Genomic DNA, 24,802 nt, shown 5'->3' with positions numbered 1-24,802 from the left:
ATTTATTCTTGCAGGATAATGAGTCTTCCAATATATTAGCCAGCCTATGATATGTGCAACCTGGGCAAGGATTTGTCATGGAGGACACCACTTTAGAAAATCTTAAATAAGAATACAAAGGCCTTGGGACCTGGTTCCGCTTTGCTGTTTGAGATAAGTCACCACAATGGAGTTGATGGATAAAATGATAATTATATTCCCATGTAGGTTCTTCAGCCATCAATGAAAAGCTTTCAAAACAGTTTTCATTTTGATAATGTTGATATATAAATAATGATCCCAAGAGAGGCCATAGTCCTATGGCATCCCAAACTGGTACAACACTTGCTTCCCCAGTTCTCAGTGTTTGCATCTCTACCGGTCGTAACTGTCAGAGGTTGCACTTGCAGAGGTATCCCTGATGCAAGTCCAGAGTGGTTTCCCTGCTTTTGAGATGCAACCTTATATTGTGCAGACTGAAAGCTGGTCCAATGGCCAAAGGTTCAGTCACTATATTTAGACTATAGAATCATTCTAATCAGAGCCCAAGAAAGTGGCTTGGTACTAAGCCATCTGCTGTTTGAGCAAAACAAAGCACATGAAGGAATTCTCTAGCAGATGGATTGCTCCATATAGGCAAGTTATTAAACATTAATTCAATTCTTTTTCCTGGGGGAAACATACTGGATATGTCTTTGTTAACAATGAGATTGAGAATGAGGAGGGTAACACATGAAATCATGTCTTGCTCCAAAATAAAACTAGCCTGCTGTGTTGTAAACAGTTCTTTTTTGCAGGCAAATTGCGGGTCTTCTTTAAGCCGTGAGTGGGAACATAATGTCACGCCTCTTGTAAATCCACACTGATTGTGTAGTCTCCCCAATGGATGGCATTTAGAACTCTATGTTGCATTCCATTATGAACCCAAGAACATAAAAGAGTTGACAGAATGGCTGATGACCAAGTGATAAGTGCTGTGTTTGTGTCTGAAGGAACTCTGGGCAAAAGCTTAAGAGGTGTGCTGAACATGATACCAAATTGCCTGGAAACCACTTGTCATGGTAAATCTTTCCACTTTGGCAATGAAGATTGGAACCATCCCCCTATTGGAACCTGTCATAAGGGGGTGCAAGAATGTGTTTCATACGAGACAGGGAGGGTCTCATGGAAATGCTGGCAAAAACAACTGACCTCACTTTGACTCTTTCCACTTAAACTTAGGATGAGTATAATAAATCTGTTTTCTCTAATTGTGTGAGCCCTCTCAGACTTAGGATGAGTTTAACACAAATACAAGATCTCTTTTCTATGCCTGTATGAGTGCTCTCAGATTGTTTCATAAAATATGTTATTCTGACACAGCATCAAGTCTAAATCAATCGTAAAGAGCCATTTTATGACAAAGATCCAAGAATTACACGACTGTTCCACTTTGTGACCTGTCCTGAAATGGCATGGTCTAGTAAAATACAGAACCTTAGACAGTTTTAACTGTACAGTGGTATTTTAACTGAACCTGAATAAATAAATTAAATAAACTAACTTAAGGAAAATGGAAGGTTTTCAATGCCAATAATGGATTACCTCCCCTTGTTAACTAAAGTAATATATAAACTATAAAAAAAAAACTGCTTCAACAATCTCCGAAACTAGTCTTACCACCTTTTAAACAATTTTCTTAAATATTTAACTGGTAAGAGGACATGAATTATATTGTTACAGATTTGTTGTTGACTAAGAAGTTTGTGTGATACAGGTTTTTCATCATACATGTATATATTTGCACATAATTGACAGGTTGTAAATGGCATGCAAGATTGGTACAAACAATAGCCATTACACTGGAAAGAATGCAACCAAACACAAGAAACTACACATGCAATGATCAACATCCTATACTTGAAAAACAAGTCTCTGCAAATCAAAAAGCAACATTTATGTCTAATTGTATGAAAACTAAAGGCTTTTAAATTTAATTTGTGTTGTGTATATTAGATACTATTCAAATAGAGCTAGGAATGCAGAGCTACATCAAACCGAAGCTATTTACATCTGTAGTGCTAAATAACAAACATCATGCATTAATCTGTAATATTGACTAGTCTTGGATTAAAGTCACACCAGAGAGATGTTAATGAGTCATAAATGTTAGATCACACATCATAATACTTTCCTATTTTCTTCCTCCTGGCCTTTTCCTTCTTTATTAATTCCTGTTCCTCTAGTTCTGAATAAGGCATTGAAACAATGCTCTCTCATTACAATGCTGTCAATGGTAGCCATAAAATATTACGCTTTATAAAGAAGTACATAATGCATATAACTGTATTAATGAATAATAAAACGGGTTCCATGACCATACTCACCTTATACCAGGAACTGTGTTATAATGAAGGGTCTTATAGTGAGTGTTGTGTGTGTGTGTGTCACACAATACATTTACATACTAGTCAACTATCTCAAAGGTCTCACACTGAAAAATTTGACTTCTTTATAACATTACTCAACCTAATGAACCATTTCATTTCCTCATTGGATAAAAGTGTAACAAATTTTTACCCCAGATGCAATTTTACTAGAGACAAAAATGTGAGGGAAGATACAAATACATAGATTTTTTCATTCTAAAAGGGCAAAGTGGAGGAAGAATGAAAACAGAATTGATGAGAAAAACAACTAGAGTTAAATATGGAAAGGTAAGGTAGGTACAAAAAATTTATTCAAGCCTCTGTCATAGAAAGGAAAGACAAAAAAAGGAAAATGGGTTCAGGATGTCCAATTGTATTCAAGAAATGTCATCCTACTCAGTATTTTACATTGGGTCAAGAGCTTCTCTAACAGCAAAATAGATTCATGGATGGAAAGGATATGAAATGTGTGTGTGCATGCATATTATTTGTACTAACTGATCTATACTGAGATGTATGTGGCATAATCCTTTTAAATCTCACAAAAAATAGGCAGACTTCTGTATGTATAATAATAAAATAACCAGTGTACATAAGCTAAACTTGAGCAAGTCAAAATCCTGCATTGTGATAGCTAACAATAAATTAAACTCTGTAATTGAATACAATTTTCACTATTTTGCTGTGTAACATCCTCGTTTACCTGTATAAGTATTTTCTTGTAACATCCTCCTTTACCCGTATAAGTATTTTCTTGTAACATTATCCTTTCCCCATATAAGTATTTTCTTGTAACATCCTCCTTTACCTGTATAAGTATTTTCTTGTAACATCCTCATTGACCCTTACAAAAAATAAAAGAAATATCTTACTTTTCTTGAAATCCTCAATATCCAAATCTGTGTCATATTCATCAGAATCGTGCGGGGAACCCTCAATCCAAGTCTCAAAGGACGAGTGTTTGATTAACTTCCTGGACTCTGGGGGTGGTTTCTGGGGAACATCTTTGTCATCTTTTTCTACAAAAATGTTTGGAAGGCCATAAAAAGCTACATATGTATCTTTGTATGATCTGCTATTAATATTTATCAAATTATTACATGAATAAGATGTTGCTGTAACCATTCTATATTCTTTATATTAAATGAGTGAATCATCATGTTATAACCTTATACAAAGTACAACAAAATATGTAATATTTTGACATATAATATTACAAGTATATGCAGGAGTTCTATTTTTTATTTTTGGAAGTGCTGATCTTCCATGGTGGGAAATCTGGAAGTCCCATTATCACAAGCCAGGAAGTAATATCATCACACTTACCCCAAAACATATAAATTTATTGCAATTTTAGTTACACACACAGATACACTTATAAAAGAACTTATTAATAAAGAATATATTACCACTACAAAAAATAAAATAAATAATTATTATTTTTAAAAAATAAAATATAGCTTTACACTGAAATCATTTTAAAAAATCTCATCCTTAAAAGAACACTAAAGCATAATTTAATTGAGCCCATTTATAAATTTTGTACCTTTTTTCAAAGTCTACAAAGAACAGCACCTTACTGATAACAAGTGACTGAATATACATACATATGAAGATAATGTACTTTATAAAGATATGAAAATTATATCATAGTGACCTAGCTTTGGTATGGCTGAATTTCTCTCAGAGATGCAACTATTTTTATTTGTAGGTAAAATAGGGTTAAAGATACAACATTAAGGGTGTAATTAATGAATAGCTAAAAAAAACACATTACTAAATGTGAAAGCAAATGTTTCAGAAAATTATGCTTCTTTGAGAATACTTATCTGAATACATTAATGTTAGGAATATAAGTTCCACTACCTCTCAAATCCAACAATTCCTGAAAGACACATTTTTTGTCTTTCATGTCCATATACATGTACCGTATGAATAAATTGAAGAAACTCTTACCCATTACATCCCCATCCTCCTCCACTAAGTGGTACTAATTTAAGGTCAACAATATATCAATGCAGATGATTACATTTGCAGGTATGTGTGGGAGAAATTTACTAGTGATATGATGGGAAACATATTCTTCAAGAAACACAATTTACTGAAAAATTTGCTTTCTCCTTTGAATGTATTATCTGATCACATTAACATTAGAACTGGACAGAGGAGAAAATGGACAAGCATCCAATGTCTACCAGTGACCTGTTAATGGAAGAATGTCTGAATTCTCTATAAGGATAAACCACCTCCAAATATGACAGTCATGTGACCTGTGATCACAACACTCTGATAAGGATAAAAAATCACTTTCCCTTATTTAGCCAAAAACTTGAGTAAATCCAGTGAAAGCATCATGCACAAACCAGTGAGGAGTCTGAGCTAATTTAAAAAGGGTCTGGTGGCCATCTTTGCTGCAGCCACTGGACTACCAGATTCAATTCATGTCTCTGTCATGTTAGATCTTGGAGATAACTCAAGAAGGTTGACTGTGCATGCTAGCTTCTATTATATCTTGGACTGAAACAATGTACTTAAATGTGAGACTAACCAAGATTGCTCTAATTTCATGAGTTTCTGTGATAATTCACAATATTTACTTCTGTCATGTGGCCTGGGCTTAAGGAGTTATATCCTCTTTTCCTGGCTTAAAAGGCAGCAAAAGACATGTTCCGAACCCATGGCTCTTCTCTCTGTGTTTCAAATAATCTTTAAGAACATCGACCGGGTCTTGCTTAGCTGCCACTCTCAGTATATCAATAGAGAAGAGAGCTTGGATAGCGACCTTTTAATTTCCCATAGATCATAATCAGTTCTTAGCTGTGAAGCCCAGATGCATCAATAACACAATGGAACTGGATAGTTCAGGTCTACTGAAAGGATATGCAAATCACTTACCATGCATACTTGAGCTAGTGCTATCAGAAAGCATGTATTGTAAGACAACAGTTTCAAATAGGCTAAGGGTTCAGACTTCTTCGAGTTGAATCAAAGTCTAAACCCATGAAAGATTACATGATGAAAACACGGTGAATTATTTAGACCTATTCAGGTTAAAGTTGGCCAGCAATTGTGACAGATCATTGTCATGACCTGTATTCACTCAACTATAATGACTGAATGTGTTAGAAATCAGAGAGTAACAGCACCTAATAGTACAGGAGAAAGTTAACTAATGAGAGATCAAGGCATTCCAGTAGACAATGTATCTATTTCTGCACCAGACACCTGCCACTTTTCTTCATATCCTTTCAAACTGGAATGCCTTGTTGCAATTGAGATTCTAGGCACAAATGTAGGCTGAAACTCCTTTCTATGTAAGGCCCAATTCACAATAGCCAGACATGAAATAGAATCCTGTCCAGATAGTGTTGAAACACATGTGAGCAGTGTTGCTTGAGCAGATTGAATTTCAACAGGATCTTCCTGGGAACATCTATTGCTCTTTCAAGCAGATCATTCACCCAAGAGTTACTCCATCTGGTCCCTAATTTTCTGAATGACTCTTGAAATCAAAATTGTACAACATTAATCTACGGCTCCAATTGCCACTTACATGTACCATTAAGTAAGGCAACAGGTGACAACCCCCTAGTCAAACAAACTGGCATCCATACAAATTGTTGTTGCTGCAGTTGTTGCTATAGGGTTTAATGGCATTTTACAGCACACGATAGGCAATATATGGCAGCCAGTATAAATTGTGGTGGTAGAACCCAGGAAAACCCCTGAAAGAACCACCAACCCACAAGAAGCTACTGGCAGGCTTTCTCACATACCCGCATTGGCCGAATCCGAGACTCAAACCCATGCAGACAGAGGTGAGATGGCAGTGATCCATAATGGTGAGCACTTTATACAACTCAGCCACTCTGGGCCCCCCTTAATACAAATTGTGGTATCTGGTTTAGGCTTCTCCAGTGAAATTCCTGCTGTCAGCCACTGCTTGTCCTGCCATTGAGATCTAGATGACCAAAAAAGGGCATCACTGCATAAACAATGCCATCTGCAGAGGTGAATATAGAGGCTGCCTAGTGAAAAATCACCAAAGAATGCAAGTCTAGCATCGATGACCATGCCATCATAATCCAGGCTAGTTTTAATGTTACCTTAAATACTTTGCATTTGATTTTTATAGAAAAGTATGTTTGGCATGTGTACTGCCACAATGTTCTTACCAACACTTGGAATGTCAATGCTGTATACTAGTTTGTGTGGTAACTGGTAACAGGCTCTCTGAAAAGGCTTATTAATTCCCAGGGTTACAGACTGTGTCTGAAAGACCCAACATCTACTGAAGCCCTGACTCTGTGGTTGTGGCTTGTTGACAGAGGAGGTAGGTATTCGGATGGAGTTAATAAGATTCAATATATTTCTTCCACTGCAGTCTTAAAACAAAATTCCACCCTTTTCACAGTGGGATTGGCATGGATCATTAGAAAAAGGATTTTCCCACTATCACTGGTAAGGGGACAGGGTTGTCGTCACCTGGAAATGCTTCCTTATCTGCATACAGTGTACCATGTGGCAAGTCTAGTGAAAATCCACTCAATCTAGTGGAAGTCTGTCACAGATTTTACAGCTACTGTATTGGGCTTTATGGCACCGTTTGCCGATCTTATTGTACTGTATTTGCTACTAACATCAACACACTAAACAAATAACTGGAAGAAATCCCAACCCACAAACCTGTCAGGTATCAATTTCATGCCAAACCATACAACGGTAACATTTCTGAAGGCATTTATCAGTGGCCTAGCTAGAGATACATGTAGATGAACTTGTGCAATGTAGAATTTTTTTTTAAAATTTCCTGGTTATCTTCCCACCCCTGTCGATGACAAAGTGTACATCAGAAAAATTCCCATACTGCAATGTACATCCCTGTTGATTGATTACTTGTAGCTGTACCTGTCAGCATATACATATGTGGAAATTTACATCCTGTTCGGCATCAAGCAATAACATCAAATGCTCTTTCTGAATAAATATTTCATAAAAGTGCTTCATGTACTGTTTATTTATTTGTTAGTTTCCCTTTTATTTCCAAGACCCACTTCAAAAAAATTATCGAAAGCAGTAATACAAATAAAACTCAGAGATTACAAATGAACACCATAATATTTATACCATACAAGTATGATCAATAATGCTGGAACACTATGACTTGTCATAATTCTTTCCAATTCAACAGGAATATCATGGCATTATATATTAAAATAAAAAAACAGTCACAAGCTATGCTACAAAAAGGTTTTTATGTAGCTTCATCATCAAACTTTGAAGAAAAAAAACATTGTATATCAGAGAGGATGACAAGTTTTTAAATGTACAGAATTGTGTACACTGTATTTACTGTTGCATTCTAACAGTGGCCATTCATGTCATGAAGAGAGTGATTTCAGACACTGGTCAAAGAGTGACATTCCTAATTTAAAGCCAGCTGCTATGCCTGTTACAGCAGCTTTCTCTCCTGTGACAATGGTCAGTTACTACCAGTTACTGTTCAGTGCCATACTTTGATGTTTTTAATACACTCTAACTCTTGAATGAAAATGTTGTCAAAAACCACACACCTTAAAACTGAAAAGATAAAAATTAGTTGTAAAAACTAAATTCGGACTGAGAAACAAATTAATGTTATGTTCTCATATTATCACATAAAATGGTTCCAGGCATTATATGGATAACTAAATGTAATTAATTTTTATTTTCTCAATTTGAGATTGACTATTTAAAATAAATTTAGAAAAATGTGTAATGGCCTTGTTTCATGTTTTTTTCTGAAAATCTGAACAAATGTATTTGTTTCAACCTAAATACTATCCCCTCTGCCTCTCCCTCCCAGCTATCCCCTCTGCCTCTCCCTACCAGCTTACCCCTTCTCCTCAGTAGCACAGTAAGTAACTAGATTAGAAGTCCTAAATGACTTAAAGTAGGACAATTCCTCACAGCTACTGGTCAATGTAGCACTTTGATGTTTTATAATATACACTTAATGTTGAATGAAACCTTTAGTTGTTGTCACAAAACCAAACACTACAAAACAATGAAGATATCTGTAAATAAACACAACAATGCCAGCTGCTATGTGTCAAGTTTCAATGTCATGTTTTAGCACTGATATTTCAAAAGACATTCACCTCCGAATGAAAATGGTTTTTTGTCTGTAAAAGAAAAAATGAATTTTGGGCTTGTAATATGGACTGAGAAACAATCAGGTTAAATTGTGATATATTCTGCATAAAACTGGATTCTAGCGGTATATAAAACAAAACATAACATTTTTATTTTCCCATTAATCTTTCAATGCATTGCATATTAGTACATGTATAGCAGCACACAGCTATTGAATGTTTAATGAAAAATCTACTACATTTGGCATCTTTCCATCTTTCTTTGTAATAAAATGTTGATTATATGTAAAAATGAGAGAGAGTGTGCATATTAACTTGTGATCATCACCTGTAGCTTTTATCACTAACTAGGAAACAGGCATTGATTATTCTAGAGCATGCATTTTTTAAATTTTGAAAATTATCTGACAAAATTTAAAAATAAAATTATGATACAAATCTTTAATCAGAATAAATAAATAAATAAACTTCTGCTTAGCAATTCATTTGTACAGTGTGATTGCGATTTACGCGAATTCAAAATAACACGCGATGGGGAAAAATGTGAAAAAGATTGCTACTATTGAGATAACTCTCTCATACATATAGATTGTGCCACCATTGCAGGCAAACATTACCCTCAATGCCCAGCTCTTACACCCCCACCATTCTGTTTATTTTTGGCCTCAGTACTGCATATGTATGTACATGTACAAATTGTTTGTTATAATTTTGGAATGTTATTAGTGATGGCATCTAAAACACGAGCAAGTGATAGTCCGAAGAGACCCAGGAAGGTTTTTCTTTAGAGCTTAAACTTGAAGTAGTGAAAAGGTATGAAGCTGGTCAGAGTACCACCATGATAAAGCATGCTTTGAACTTTAGTGAAAGTACATGTAGAATAATAAATATTCATGACAGTGCTGAAAAAATAAAAAGCAAGCGTGAAAGCTGGAACCTTCCATTTCGAACCAGAAACGTTGCTATACCTGCCACAACATAATGGACAGAATGGAAAGGCGGTTGGCAACATGGCTCGATGAACACTACTGTTCAATGCAGCTTTTGTTTTTTAATTACATGTACATATGTTCTATTGAGTAAAATTCATAATTTCCTGTTTTTATTTTATGTTTCCTATGTTTTATGTTCATTTCCCTATGTTTTTTAATGAAATTTTTTTATTTTTTTATTTTAATCTACTTTGCAGAAGCATCCCCTAACTTTAACATACTTTATTTTATATGGAGAATATTATCTCAGTTTACGTGAATCTCAAATTATGCACTTGCTTAAAAAATGTAACCCTTGCATAAATCATGATTACACTGTAATTAAATATAATGTATACAATTAATTGGGTTATTAACCTACTATTAGTGTGCTTTTCTTGTTTTCTTATTATCTGTAGTCTAATCTGGTCATAATTAACATACAACAATTTAAAGCTTCAGAAATTTGTTGCTGTTGTTGTTGTTATTTTGGGGTTCAACACCATTTTTCAGCACAGGATAGGCTATGTATGGCGGCCAGTACTAATGGTGGAGGAAGAACCCGGGAAAACCCTGGGAAGAACCACCGACCTACAAGAAGCTACTGGCAAGCTTTCTCACATACCCACATTGGTAGAATCCTAGACTCGAACCAACGCAGACAGAGGTGAGACGGCAGTGATCTGTAATGGAGAGCGCTTTAGACCACTTGGCCACTCGGGGCTTCAGAAATTTAAAAGATTGAAAGTGGAATGAGCCAGTATTACTGAGCACAGTGACGATATTTGCGATGATCTTAGAATTAATATGAATCGTTTGAAATAAACAGGAAATTATTGGGATTTACAACCTCTTTAAGTCAAAACCTCTTGAACCTCTAGTTCGGAGTAGATTAGAAAGTTAAACCAAACATATCTGTTTAAAGCTATTATAAATATCAAAACACATATTAATATCAATCAATGCAATTTGAAATGCATTTTATATCCTTGGCAAACACATACTTAGTAACTTCAGGTGATATACAAGGCATCATTGATATGCATCATGTATTCAGCTTATGCATAATACGGTGCGAGTTAAACATGGAGGAACAAGTATGATAAGAAAAGTGTGACTTATATAAAGCTAAAACTAAACTGATATACAAAACTAGAGATCATTTATGATGCAGTAAATCTTATCTATCACAGCAAAGTTTGCATAACAGTAGGCATTCTGGTTGAATTGCAAAAGATGATGATAGATGTACAGATGTGACTGACTGCTACTGAAATATGGAGAAAAAAGACCATTCCCCCTGCCCCCTCCCCCATGTACTAACTGGCTTAACATTATTTTCTATGAAGTCTACATGCGTATCTTCAATGCAGTTAATCTTCAATTACTGTTACTTTTGATTAAACTTATGTGTTTGTTCATATTTTTTTGAGCTTCCTTTTTGGTTCCCATAAACTCAGTGCTGTTTGGATGATTTTGGACATAATTTCAGTAATTTAGCCTAATTGCTAAACCCTGTATAAATATGCATTTGGTCTGTGTTGTTTGCTTACAGAATGTTTTATCTGTATTCATGTCAACTCATAAAATGGATTACTGGGTCAAACTGTAACAATTCAAAAACTAAACTGATAATATTAGCCTTACATTCAGGAATTATTCTGCACCATTTGTCATGTGGACTTAAAGACTACTGCAGCAAATGAACCTGTATCTGTATCAGCTGAAAATAACACGCCAAGCTTATCTCCTTGAAACATTTTTTAAGTGATTATGCTTCTGCATCTTTTGCGTCCATCCATTTGGTAATACTAAACTTGTCAGAAGACCAAACTAGCATTCCTAATGGTGTTTTCTAACCTCTGGTTACAGAATGCAACAAATAGTGCTTGTACAGTATGTGTAAAAGTAATAGGACTACCATAAAAGTAAAGTCAAGTTCTTAAGAAAATGTGTCACATGGATATATATATATATATATATATATATATATATATATATATATATATATATATATATATATGGGTCACAAATACTAAACAGAGACTGGACTAGTAGAGATTGTATTTTGTAAAGTGCTGTGTATATTTCACCGTGTGAGAACATGTTAAACAAAGAAAAGTGAATGGGTGAATGTATTAAAAAAACACTGCATGTCTTGCCTTTTTCAATGATAATAATGGAATGAAACCTGCCAATACTTATGCATGATTTCATTATCATTTTGGTTGTTCAAAATCAGAATCTCTCTCTCATAAAAATAACTTATCATTAAACTCTGTATATTTTGTGAAGCACCTAAATAGCATCAGGCTTCTTAGCCTGGAAATTTATCTTTCATCTCTTGCAATACACATTTGTGAATGTGTTTCAGTGGGAAAGTCTTTGAGTATTAAACAGCATTGTGTACAACTTAAAAAGAGCATTCTCTACAGCAGGCTGTAGTTAAGCCAACAGGTAGGTTATATGTGATTATATTGCTGCAACTTTCTAATAAGGACAATAAAAATTAAAAATCTTTCCACTACAAGTCATGGCATGAACAACCCATGACAACCACTATAACTGGTCTGTGACTGAACCAGTGTGAAATGATTCAGACCCCATCTGGGCACATGGTCGTTCCATAATCCGTGATGCACATACTGTATATAGACACAAAAGTGACAATATGTTTGTCTTTCAGGAATTACTGGATTCAAGAAGTAGTGGAGTTTATATTCCTAGTATTATTGTGATTGAGCAATGTATTACAAGCAGAAATTAGGTCACTGTGATCTAGTTTTAGGATGGCTTATTTGCTTTCCTTGAAATGCACCAACCTGTCAATTTTAATTAGTGTGGGTTAAATAGGACACAAAGTACTGATTGAACAATAAACAAAAAAAAAAACCTTGTTACAACTATGCTCTTAAAATAAGTAACGAAAAGAGTGAAGATAACAAGCTTTGTAAAATTTAACAAATTATTTATTTCCCTAGAATACAAAGTGAAAAATGAGAAAAAAGAACTTACAGTACTGTGAATTAAATCCCAAAATAATCCAAGAATTAAAGACACATGTCCTAGTAATAAAAAGTCCTGAATAAACTCAGTTCAAGTCCCGAAGAGATCCAAAATTAAAGGTGACAACATGTCTGATATAGCCTGTGAAGTGCTGATGTTCCAACAGTCTCTTGTTGAATCACAGAAATATTATTCCAGGTTTGAATTCAGTATAAATTTAAATAAAGTCTTTATCTAAGAATTTTGTCAGGGCACTTTTGTATTTCCAGAGAAAATAATCACTTTAATTCAATAATTTGAAGAAAATAAAATTCAACCCAAACAGGTCATAACATAATACAACTTAAAGTGCTAGATGTTAAAGCAACTAGTAAAATCCTTGCAGTCACAAGATAATATAGTTCTCTGCTTGACCTCAGGTCACAATCAACATTTTCTACAAACAACCATTACCTAATGGAAAATAACCTTCTATGATGATCTAATGAGCCTTATTTATTTACAAAACAATAACCTACAAAATTCACTTAGGAATCTCCAAAACCCTTACCCAAATCAACATATTTACTCCTTCTTGTTTACCTGAATAATATTCCTGATAATAAGCTCATATACATAGAGAATAATGAAGCTATTATTAGTTGTTTACATCAATGAAATTAAAAAAAAGTCAATCAGGTCAAGCAGAAATGAACTCAAGTTTGGACAAGGTTAAGTCCAGCATGCAATGTTAAATTACAATAACATGTAATGAAATAACAATCAAAATTAAAACTAACAAACAAACAATCTAAATTAAATATACATACTACCACCAACAAACAAATGTGCAAAATGCTGTATTCCCTAGCAACTTTATTAACAATGGGATAATATGAGCTTAATTGCATTTTTTTAAAAACTTTCAGCCATTCTATTTTTAGACAGTTCAATGTTCTGAAGAGTCATATCAGTAAGTTCAATGATCAGTGAGTTTTTCCCTTAACAAGTTCTGATGCATCTAATGGGGAAAATTGATTTGTATGGAAATCTACTTACTGATGACAAGACTGTGAATGTTGAGATTGATTGCTTTCCTCTGTGATATTGGAGGTGATGTCTCCTCCTCAGCATTAGACTGGGACTGCTGGTTGTCAAGGGCTACTGCTGTTTGGACTGAGTTATCTGAGGAGGGGGTACTTGGAGACCTGCAACAGTGCATGAAAATGTTTAAGTGGTTTAAAATGAATATTGACTTAACCTCTACAAAAACTTTAATATTATCAATAACTTGTTAGCAGGGTCTTTTTCACTCCGACACGTAACTGTATCTCAAATTACATACTAAATTATTGGAAGTGGCATAGAGATATGTCAACATTCTCTCCGCTGTGCATGTTTCAAATGCAAACAACTTTGGATATTGTACTTATGGAAATTGTACTTGATCTAAGCATACTGCTAACTAAAATGACTGCTCACTTGTGCAAAAAAAATCACCCTGAATTAGTCTAAAATACACTATCTTTAGCACATACTAAAATTGGGAAAATTAATTTTGCACAACTAGACAATACCAGCTTCTGAAAGTGCAATGGATGAATTACCAAATATATAACATGTAAAAAAAAGTTATCAGCTCTTTTTTTTTACAATTTACCTCTGAAGTCCAGGAAGTGAAAATGTCCAAGTGAAGCTAGCAGTTTTTTGTGAAAGGTGCACATCTTATGTAAGGCCAAGCAATATATTCTATAACCCATATTACAAACATCAATTATATACCAAAATAATGGGAATTAAAGGTTCTTGGAACAATACCTAAGATAAACAAGGTCTTTTTTAAATAGCCAGTATAACCAGTGAAGAAACACGGGGAAAGTCTTTTTCTTAACAATTCTAACCCTATGCAAAATACAAAACTGTAGAGTGCCACATATCCAAGATTCATTTCTGAGAATGATTCATGTCTTACAGGTATAGTAAGTGGCAATGGAACATCAGACATGTATTGCTCTAAGTTAAAAGAAAATCATGTTCTATGCAGATTTAGAAGCTACTTCTTATGAACGATTAACTGCTCCGGTGGCCAAGTGGTTAGAGCGTCTGCCTCGGATGCGGGAGGTCATGGGTTCGATCCCCAGCCGAGTCATACCAAAGACTTACAAAAATGGTACTATCAGCTGCCTTACTTGGCACTCAGCATTAAGAGGTTAGTGTTAGGACTGGTCGGCCTGTTGTCAGGATAATGTAACTGGGCGGGACATCATGCTACATGTCTGCGGCATGATGCCCCAGTGCTAGACATCACTAAAAACTGCCACATTGCAGACATCATAGCGATATGACTGAATTTTTTTTTAAAGCTACGTTAAAATCCAAATCACAAATCACTTATGAAGGATGCCAAGATGAAGAAATCTGAACTCCAAAACAGATGTTTTTCCAAGTGTCAACACTTATTAAGGTATTGTGGGTATTGTGTTGAATATATTAATAATAACTATAGCAGCAATAATGTAAGTGGCAGCTTTATTTAATGAAGGTAATAATGTAAGATAATAATAATCATAATACCCCACCCCTTAAAAGCAACATATGAAGTTGATATAGGAAAAAGTATTGAACACATATGACATGGAATCTGAAACATTAAAATGATTGAAGGAGAGATAAGAAATCTAATAAAAGTGAAACATAATACCAAGTACAGTCACTCGTACAATTAAAAATGGTGTTTTAAACGATACTTAAAAGCACTAATACTGGATACATTTTCAGTTATGTTTCTTAGTTTATTCCACAGAACTGCAGCAGAGTAAAAGAAAGTTATTTTAGATAATTTTGCTCTGCATCAATTTACCAAATTTCAGTTTATGTATATTGGATTTGCTACACAACAGAGTTTTTATCAAATTTGTTGGTGCTTCCCAAAGTGATCAGATTTTAAGTAGACCTGCTGATATTTGATTCTTGCCATCCATTTCAGATCTTTTAAAAATAAATCTGTCAATGTAGCATTAAGTACAATCCTCACTGGAATTTTCTGTTATCTCAGGATGGTACTTAAGTCATCACTGTACTGTTTTCCCACAATATACTACAACAATCCATCAGGTGTAAAAACTAACTACTGTGGAAAATGTTTTTTAGATTCAAGGTTTAATGCATAAGTTTGAGCAAGAAATGAATTTAAGAAAAACTTATGGAACAAAGATGATCAATAAGATTAGCCCATTGTAAAAAAGGAGCAATTTTCACTCCACGCAGTGTTTACATTAATATTTTATTTATCAATTCTGCATAAATTCTACAGAATGTCTTGATTTTTAAGTGAAATTCTTAACATGATTCCACAAATGACACAAGAAAAATGGGTGGTACTGTACACCTGATTCTTTCAGGTGCGAGAATATACATACCAGTATGTTGATGAAAAGTGTATTATTGTTATTATAAAGGTATCCAAATTCAAGAATTGAGATATACACTGGCAGCACTAAAGGTAAACAATTGTGAGGAGAAATTTTTAAAAAATGCATGAGAGGTAAATACAAAGTGTTCTGCAAATACAAAAATTGTGTGCCTTTTTCGTGGAGCAGCGAAGTGGGACTTGCGCAGTGTCTGTCGTGAAACTCTGCGACTGGAAAATTCTATTCTGTTTTTTAGGAAAGATGAGAGGGGGCGCTGTGGCTTGCTGGTACTGCTCTCTGTGTCTGCTGCCCCTGAAACCCTGGGCTGGGCAGTTTGTGGTCTGAGGAGTCGCCGCCTCCCAAGTGAGATCCTGAGATCCTTGTCCTTATGCCCTGACACCTCTGCAGCATCACTGTCAGCATCCGGAAACACAATACCATTATCCATTATCTGAAACACAAATTAAAATAATTAATAGATAAAATGATCCACAAAAAATCAAACTAAGTAGAGTCTACCTCTAGTGTGAGAAAGGCCATTGTATGATAGAAAGCCAACCAATAATCATCTTCCTCGGTAGCACATTTAAACCAATTACCCCCCCCCACCACCATCAATGCAAGGATTTCAATGATATTGTCACCTTTTCATCAACATGGATAAGCCCTGTAAACTGGGGACCACTGAGCACTACTGGCAGAACTGTGCAACAAAAAATAAATATTTACACTATAATGCAGCAAATCATAAACAATCTGATACCCTGACTGTGTAATATTTAACACAGCATGTATTAAATTAAACATTATAACTGACCATGCAATATGCCTAGCATTTTAAGAATGTAAACCTGTGACGGCTGGAACATCAGTATAACATAAAGGAAAGTACTCATGTCAGACTACAATGATGCATCAAGCTTTTGTAATTTACTGTAATACCTCACTTTAACAATGTAAAGGAGATCCTTAAGTGTACCGTGATATAGGCAAGTCTGCCTTATGCTAAAGTCCATTACATGGAGAACAGAATTCAACTAGTATGATGAAATCCACAATAATATCCATGTAATATCCGAGATTATGTTAAAATGAGGCACTCTGTAGTAAGAATCATTGTATAGCAGGCAATTTTATTTCCCATCTTGGTTAGATAAAGTTCAGTCTTGGTAAGATAAACGTTTCCTCTGGGTACAACAAAATCATGCATAGTTTAATAACCATAATCTTCTCCTTGTAACAAACACACTTCACTAAGGAAAAGAGATTTTTTTCAATACAAACTGCTTTGCTAAGTAAAACATTGCCTATAGCTTATCATTCTCTGTGTCAAGCTTAGAAATTTATGACTTATTTAGAACACATCTATCAAATCGCACATATCTCTTTGCATTGTTTGAGATTTCATTTGCAATCATCTTGCCTGATCTAACACCTATATAAATCCAAGAACAATAATTTTCAAACCCTGACACTTACTGGTACTCTATATTATAGCATGTCACTCTCTTGGCAGCTAACAATGTCTTTACAAGCTCTATCATTGTTAGATTAGGGTCATAAATCAAAACCTTATCAGGCAGAAGTATAATATTGGTTCCTCACTTGTGATAATTTCAAGACAGAAATCAAGCAACTTGGATAGCTAAATCCAAGTGCATTTTAATACATTATACTCATTGTATAGCTCCTTATTCAAAACCAACCCAACCTCCATGCAATCATAAGCCAATCCACCCCCATCGCCAAGTGGTCACAGGCATACCCCACCTCCACTAACAATCAAAAGTTAGCCCTGTTACATATAAATATAAAATGTCTTCTGATAATGACCATGTATGAGAATAAAAAAGATTGTCAACATTCATCAGTAGCAGTTTTTGGTCAATGCCAAACTCGGGAGCCCTGGGTGGCTGAGTGGTTTTGGGTTCTTACCTTTACAGATGACATCCATCTTGCCTCTGTCCGTTTGAGTCCCAGCTCGACCAATATAGATGTGAGAAAGCTTGCCAGTAGCTTCCCATGGGTTGGTTGTGTCTTTCTCCACCAAATATAATGGCTGCCATGTATAGTTGCTAATCCCCTAATTTAGATTAACTGTTAAACAACTGCATGGGTACAGCTCATTATTCATAAATGACAATGAGTGTTAATTACAGGTGACTAATGAAATACAAATAACAGAAATATTATTGTTCCCCATTTATGAGTCACCTGCTTCACTTTATAAAGTTTATAGCTTTTGTTGCAATTAAGCAGATGATCTTTATAATGTGCAGAGAACTATTGTACAGATGGGGCCTAGCAGGGAACTGATTATTAATAATTATAAGTGTCTTTCTAGAATGTTTTAACTAAAAATGTAGAATTTTGTTGATGTGCTTAGTTTCTTTTAGATGACATTTTTGGGGTTAGGCCCAAAAGCAGCCCAGTTATAATATGAGAGGGGACCAATCCAGATTTAAAGGGGCTTCTGGCTATACTATTGTTCTTAGCTCTGCATGAAAAGTTATGATTCACAAAACTAGTCTTAAAATTATTGGACACAGACCTAAAGAGCAATTATTCTGGGAACTTGAAAATCACTATTCTTATGGCATGAATGTTCTATGTTACTTTTAAGATAACAAGCATACCGGGAATTTCACACAAGTTTAAGTTTAAATAAACCAAGTAGAAAAAGATATCAAGGGAGGTGGGGGCAAGGCAGGGAGAGGCAATTCTCCCACTGACATAAAAAAGGTTTCACAAATTTAAAAAGGTTTCACAAATTTATTACATTTAATATATCTGCCTAAAGTATTTATTTAATCAAGTTAAAGCTTTAAGATTTTTTTCTTCAATATGGTGACAGAGAAATTAACGTGTCATGTTCTTTGCCTGTGAATTGTGGCTGTAATTGCCGTCATTCATAACAATTTTTTAGAAATTCACCCAAAAAAAGAAATTTAAAAGATGAACCATACATAGCTTATATCTAGGAAAACAACTATATGATCGAAACCTCCAAACCGAACACTGGCAACTCTTTCAAGTTATAGCACGTCTTCATTCGGAACCGACGATTCTATTAAACAATACTCTCAACATACTACCTGTTTCATGTACAAGTTACGCAGCTCATGCGTTTGCTCGGGTCAGCTTCTTCAGAACTTCATAATTTACAAGTGCATGCTCCACACTCCATAATGATCTGTAAGGAAGTTCATTGACTTCGTCTCTAATGTAAACTGCTACAGTTTGTACTCCGCTAGACAACAAAGTTTGATTACGTCACACACACATAACACATGGCGGGAGTCGTGAATATACACAACAATTTGAAACCAGGATTGGAAGACATTTAGCTTAATAATTTAAAATGAACACGTAGACCAGAACAGCAAGTAGACATCCACTCTTTTATTCTTATTTCTGATAATTTTGTTAGACTTTTGCTTTGGTGCCCTTTCTAAGAAAGTCAGGGCCCTTTTGAAATTTTGCCCCCGACACACACACTTGATCTGGGTCCCATTTCACGACGCAATGTAAGTTTCTGCACAAAATTTTCGTACGTTTTAAGCGTAAGAAAATATATGATATTTCGTAAATGTATTTCACAAAGATATCCCAAGGAACATTTCGTACGTCTGAGAAAACCTTTTGCGTAAACAACTCGCTTGTTAGTCCTACATTTTACGGGTTTACAGTCTAAACGTACCCATTGGTAAAATACAAAAGGGCATACGCTAGATAATCACAAAGGATGACGACGACAAGAACAACAACAGCAATACAGTGACACACACACACACCCAAAACAACAAAAAAAAAATCGGGCAAAAAAAATCCTTGACGAGTTGACCATATTCAATGAAATATATATATATATATATATATATATATATATATATATATATATATATATATATATATATATATATATATATATATATATATTAAAGAAGGTAGGGTGCATGACAGTGTATGTGTGATGGATTTATGATTTTGCAGCCCCGACTTGCAGCACCACCACCCCATCCAAAATAAATCCTTAAAACCAGACCCTTTAAAGACCGTTACTAATATAAAAATTGTAACTAGTGTTTTTTTTTTATTTTTTATAAGCCAACATTTTTTCAACAAATCCAGATTTTCATACTTTAAAATATGGCGCTGCTTGAATTTCTTCCGTTCTAGGCAGGCAGCTGCCTTGTCTGTCTAATGGGAAAATAGTGTGTGTGTATGTGGTTGTGAAAGAGATTGTCGAGCTGTAATAAAAGTCTATGAACAAGTATAATTTAACTTGTCGAAGGTAACAGCTAAGTCATACTTTAACTGTCGATATCAGAATGGCTATCTAATCACTCCACGTTATTTATCGACTTGTATTTCCTTTAAATTCTTACATGTGCTCGAAGGAACTCATGTTGCCGTTTTCAGCGACAAACCAGCAGAGCCCACCGTTATAGATGAGATGGTATAAGTGATGTTTATGCAACAATCATTTGCGTCAGCTACAACTTTCCGAACGTACTTGATGTTCATTACAATACTAAGAATGCGGTTTTAGTTACTTTTTAATTTACTCAAGCTTAAATTATTTGCGCTATAAGACCAAAGTCTGAAGAAGAAGAAAAAATCACCATTCATTCCGGGACATGATGTAGATCCATTGCGTTAGAACGGGAGACCGTCTCAAAATTTCTCTCTCTCTCTCTCTCTCTCTCTCTCTCTCTCTCTCTCGCACACAAACACACGTACACGCTTAATAAATTTTCTCAGCATATTATTAGGTTAAGTTAATTACCATATACGAAAAAATATTTTTAACTTTATATATTGATTTATTAATATTTAATGATACGTTAATGCAAAGAAATACAATTATATGAACTATTACGTGTATGTCTCCAATTATTAGATCTGATATCCCTATAAACCATTAACAGTTTAATCTTTCTGTCTATTGTATCCATCAAGGTCAAGAAGTTCTGAAAAGTCTATTACATGGCTTAAACTATAGAAACAATATTTGTCTGAAAAAAGTATGCTCTATATAACGATGAAAGTTATCAAAATAACTAAATATCAATAAAGTCTGAAGAAGCAGGCACACAAACAATTCAAACTAACTTCAATTATCTTCTCTACATCAGTATGTCTGAAGAAGATTTTTAACAACAATGGGCAAAAACAATTCAACGTATACAAACGAATTTTTGCTATGCTTACGTAGATGAACTTATTAGATTTTCAGGGCATTACAGCCGTCTTTTTTTAAATATTTTTTAAATTACTTTTAAAACTGATTGGAATCGGAATTTTATTCATAATTCTATTTGTGTGTGATTGACCAATTTAATTTTTTTACTTATTTACTTTTACACATTGTTTGGACTAATACTTTTTGAATGTAAACCATGTCGGAACTATTAAACAAGAAAACTTGAAGTCGACAAAGGAAACAAAATATCTCGCTTTTTCGCATTTTTTAAACATATTGAAAGAAACACACACACACACACACACACACACACACACACACGAAGTCAAGCTGTTTGATATTATGCTAGAAACTTTAGTTTTTTCCAAACAGCATGGTGAATTTTATGCTATCTGTAGGCCCAAATGTTCAGGTCAGCGCTATCAAATATAGCTAAAAGTACCTAGTTAATTTTAAATACTTCGTGTGAAATTAATTAGATACTGTTAGCTACATTTAGTGACCTGAAAATATTTACTGAACTACAGAGAGGATACTATTCGCGGTGCTATGTGGAACAAACAGAAAACACTGTCCCAGGCACACAGACTATACACATCGCTGACTAAAACAATGAAAAATCAAAACTCTCTCAAAAGCTACCGCAAAGACGGCATCAACACAAATGTCTTACATCAGACCTGCGTTCTTCAAACTTTGTCCAACACACAGGGGCTCGTATCGTTGCTTACAATTGAACTTTCAGTCATACATACAGTATAAAATAATACTATATTATTTTATACTATATGTATGACTGACAGTTACGTTGTAAGCAACGATGCGAGCCCCTGTGGTCAAACACCCCCAAATAGCGCCAGTCGAATCCAAAATTGTAACCAAATGGAAATTCCTGCACTTACCAGAGTAGTTCACTTGTCAGTCCACACGCTATTCCACAAGATGATTTCCATGTAACGTATCATTCATCAGTAATAGCATCACTTGCCATTCCAGGAAAGACAATATTAATTTCCAAGAATATCATAAATTAGCAATTTCCTCCGTCACTACACACTTATTTAGAACTGTACGGTAGTATGTACCCAGTATTGTAATGTATCATACCGTTGCCTACCGTAGAACTTTTTCCAAATTAGAACTGAAGTAAGTTAAAAGCTATCCGTATAAAAGATATTAATTATTGTTATTTTCATATGACACCCATCGATTAAATGTGATAATACAATAATAATATCAAATCGTTTTATGTTTCTATTTTTTCATGCGTAGAACGTGTTTACTTATGGTCGACATGTTGCCCCGTTGCCCTAGTAAACATATTCGTATAAATGAACAGTATCGTATTTTGAACAACAATCGCGCGTGGCTTAAGACGCTTCTTGGTTGAGGAATATTTCCAACACCTAACTATTAAGTATTTTTCTTGATTTGTTTCCCCTTTTCTAAGAATGTCATATGTAGATATATTCTACTTAGATAATTATTGAGATTTTCCTAAAAGAGTACAAAACGTGATGACCTTTATATAGAGTGAGTGAGAAGCAATAATAATACTAATAATAATAATAATATTACATGATGATTAATACTGTGTTTTGAATCAGTTAAATAACTTGCAAACGTGCAGGGTTATTTTAATTGGGATAATAATAAAAAAAACTGTAAGAAAAATAATTTGTCAGTGTTTGTACCAAGACAAGGAAATCCCAGTTGTGTGGTTACATTATTTGTCTCCCCACTCTACACAGCCTCATGGGGAGACAAATAATGTAACCCCTTGATTTGGATTACCTTGTCTTAGTACAAATCACAACATAGATTCTCTTATTCTTATTTTTTGTGGTTTTCTTTTCTTTTTCATTTTTTTGGGGTGACGTTACCTTTGCAAACCAGCGCACATGAAGAAGAAATGCATATTAAGATCAGCTGCTTTAGTAAGGCTATATGAAATAAAGAGTCATGAGCTACTGTTTCCAGATGTCTGAATTCTGTGTACTCGAGTGAGAAGCCATCTTGATTGTATTATTTCAGTCGAAATCATGCACTGTGCACCCTATGGTCAAAATTTATCTTATGTATACTGAGACAGCTTATCATTTGCTTTAATAATAATTTGTTTAGGTTTACATTGATGCAAAAATGTTTCACAATATTTGTAGCTCTTTGGAATAATTGTACAAATATTCCATTTCAGTGGAATTAGAATCATAAAAAGTGAGAATAGTTTATAAAGTTCACTATGGAATCATAATCAACCACTGGGAATATTATACTAGTCTCTATATAGAATAGTTCTGTTGAAATGAAATTTTGTGTAATATTCAGTTGAAATTAAATTCTGTACAAATGTTGTGGATAATTCCATTTTAAATATTCTTCAATAATAAAGATGTCCAACTTATAAATATTAGTTTCTTGGTTTAGTTGAAATGATTTTTTAAATATCAAAGGACCAGAGTCTGCATGAAAGAATTCATAATATTAGGCGTTATTAAAACATTCATTAATACCAGTTTATTGAGGATACGACTATCTGATTTTTGGTGATAATGAAGATGCTCTTGATGATAATGATCATCGTTTACGGTAAGAACTGTTTGATATTTTTGGTGATTTATTAAAAGACAGCAGGGCCCTGGATGGCCGAGTGGTCTAATCACTGTCATCTCACCTTTGTTCGTGTGGATTCGAGTCTCGGGCTCGGCCAATGTGGGTATGTGAGAAAGCTGTCAGTATCTTCCCGTGGGTCGGTGATTCTTACCAGGTATTCCCGAATTCTTCCTCCACCAGTTATTCTGACGGCCAAATATTGCCTATCATGCGCTGGAAAATGACGATGACCAAGAAAAGATGTTATTATCATAAAAACCGGAAATGTTGATATCGCCAAATGTAAACACGCAGAAAAAATGTATACGTACCAAATAGAAGTTATGAAAAAGAACTTAGTCTCCTGAGGTTTAGATTTTCAGCATTTTGATTTATCTCTTATCTAATAGCAATATATTCTGTATCATGTTCAATGGAATACCTCTCTGCATATCTGTAATTCCTGACCTTTTTCTGCCGTAGTTTTTGAAGGAATTTAATTAAAATTGTAGACTTAAGGTCTCGATTGTTTATATTTTTGGAGATAATCAACAAAGTCAAATGTATTATATACATATTATTGTTTACGCATTTACTTGTTTTACAGGGAACATTTATAAATATGATTTAAAATAGAGAAAGACCCGCTACACAGTATATTGGAATGTCAAGGCGCATCTCAAAATAACCCTCTCACTGTGACTCTCGCTCTCCACAAACATACTTAACAAAAAAATATTGCACTTACATCTTAAAAGAAACGTTGTTTCAAAGCTGGCCGGCGTATAACAGGAAGAAGAAATCCAGTTATCTCTCTTATTTCGGCACAACCATTTAAAAAATTTTCGACCGTTAATTTAGATAACGTAATTCAAATCCCAATTAATTCGTCAACCTTTGTGTCAACTATCCAAGATATACCTCTGCGCATTGCATTATTCAATGCCCAGTCAGTAGGACCACCGGAAAAGCGCACAGAAATAGTTAATTTTATCAAAGACCAGAATGTTGACATATTTTTCTTGACAGAAACATGGCTAAAAACATCAGGCGATGAGCCCAAGTGTGCGAATCTAATACCCACTGGTTACTCCATCAAGTCGTTCCCCCGTAATTC

At 34.5% G+C, this 24,802-nt stretch overlaps 1 protein-coding gene across 2 annotated transcripts in view; it reads right to left on the bottom strand.

Annotated features, from left to right (window-relative positions):
• Window positions 1–19,118, bottom strand: part of LOC149774328 (uncharacterized) — a 101,386-nt gene extending 82,268 nt beyond the window's left edge. Inside the window, exons 1-4 of one of the 2 annotated variants that reach the window (XM_089945408.1) lie at window positions 18,983–19,118; window positions 16,061–16,338; window positions 13,537–13,685; window positions 3,260–3,406 (exon numbers count right to left, since the gene is read on the bottom strand). In XM_089945408.1, coding sequence (XP_089801534.1) covers window positions 3,260–3,406; window positions 13,537–13,685; window positions 16,061–16,338; window positions 18,983–18,991 — 583 coding nt within the window. In that variant the 5' untranslated portion in view covers window positions 18,992–19,118. Of the gene's footprint in view, window positions 1–3,259; window positions 3,407–13,536; window positions 13,686–16,060; window positions 16,339–17,822; window positions 17,923–18,982 lie in introns of those variants that run through there. The other variant, XM_089945407.1, reaches the window with a different exon arrangement.
• Between the last annotated feature and the right edge of the window lie 5,684 nt (window positions 19,119–24,802).

The sequence above is a fragment of the Sinohyriopsis cumingii genome, unplaced genomic scaffold, assembly GCF_028554795.1.
Source record: "Sinohyriopsis cumingii isolate HCF-2022 unplaced genomic scaffold, ASM2855479v2 utg000349l, whole genome shotgun sequence".
In the NCBI taxonomy this organism is placed as follows: Eukaryota; Metazoa; Mollusca; class Bivalvia; order Unionida; family Unionidae; genus Sinohyriopsis; species Sinohyriopsis cumingii.
Note: the sequence above shows the minus strand (reverse complement) of the source record. Positions and strands in the feature narration are given on the sequence as shown.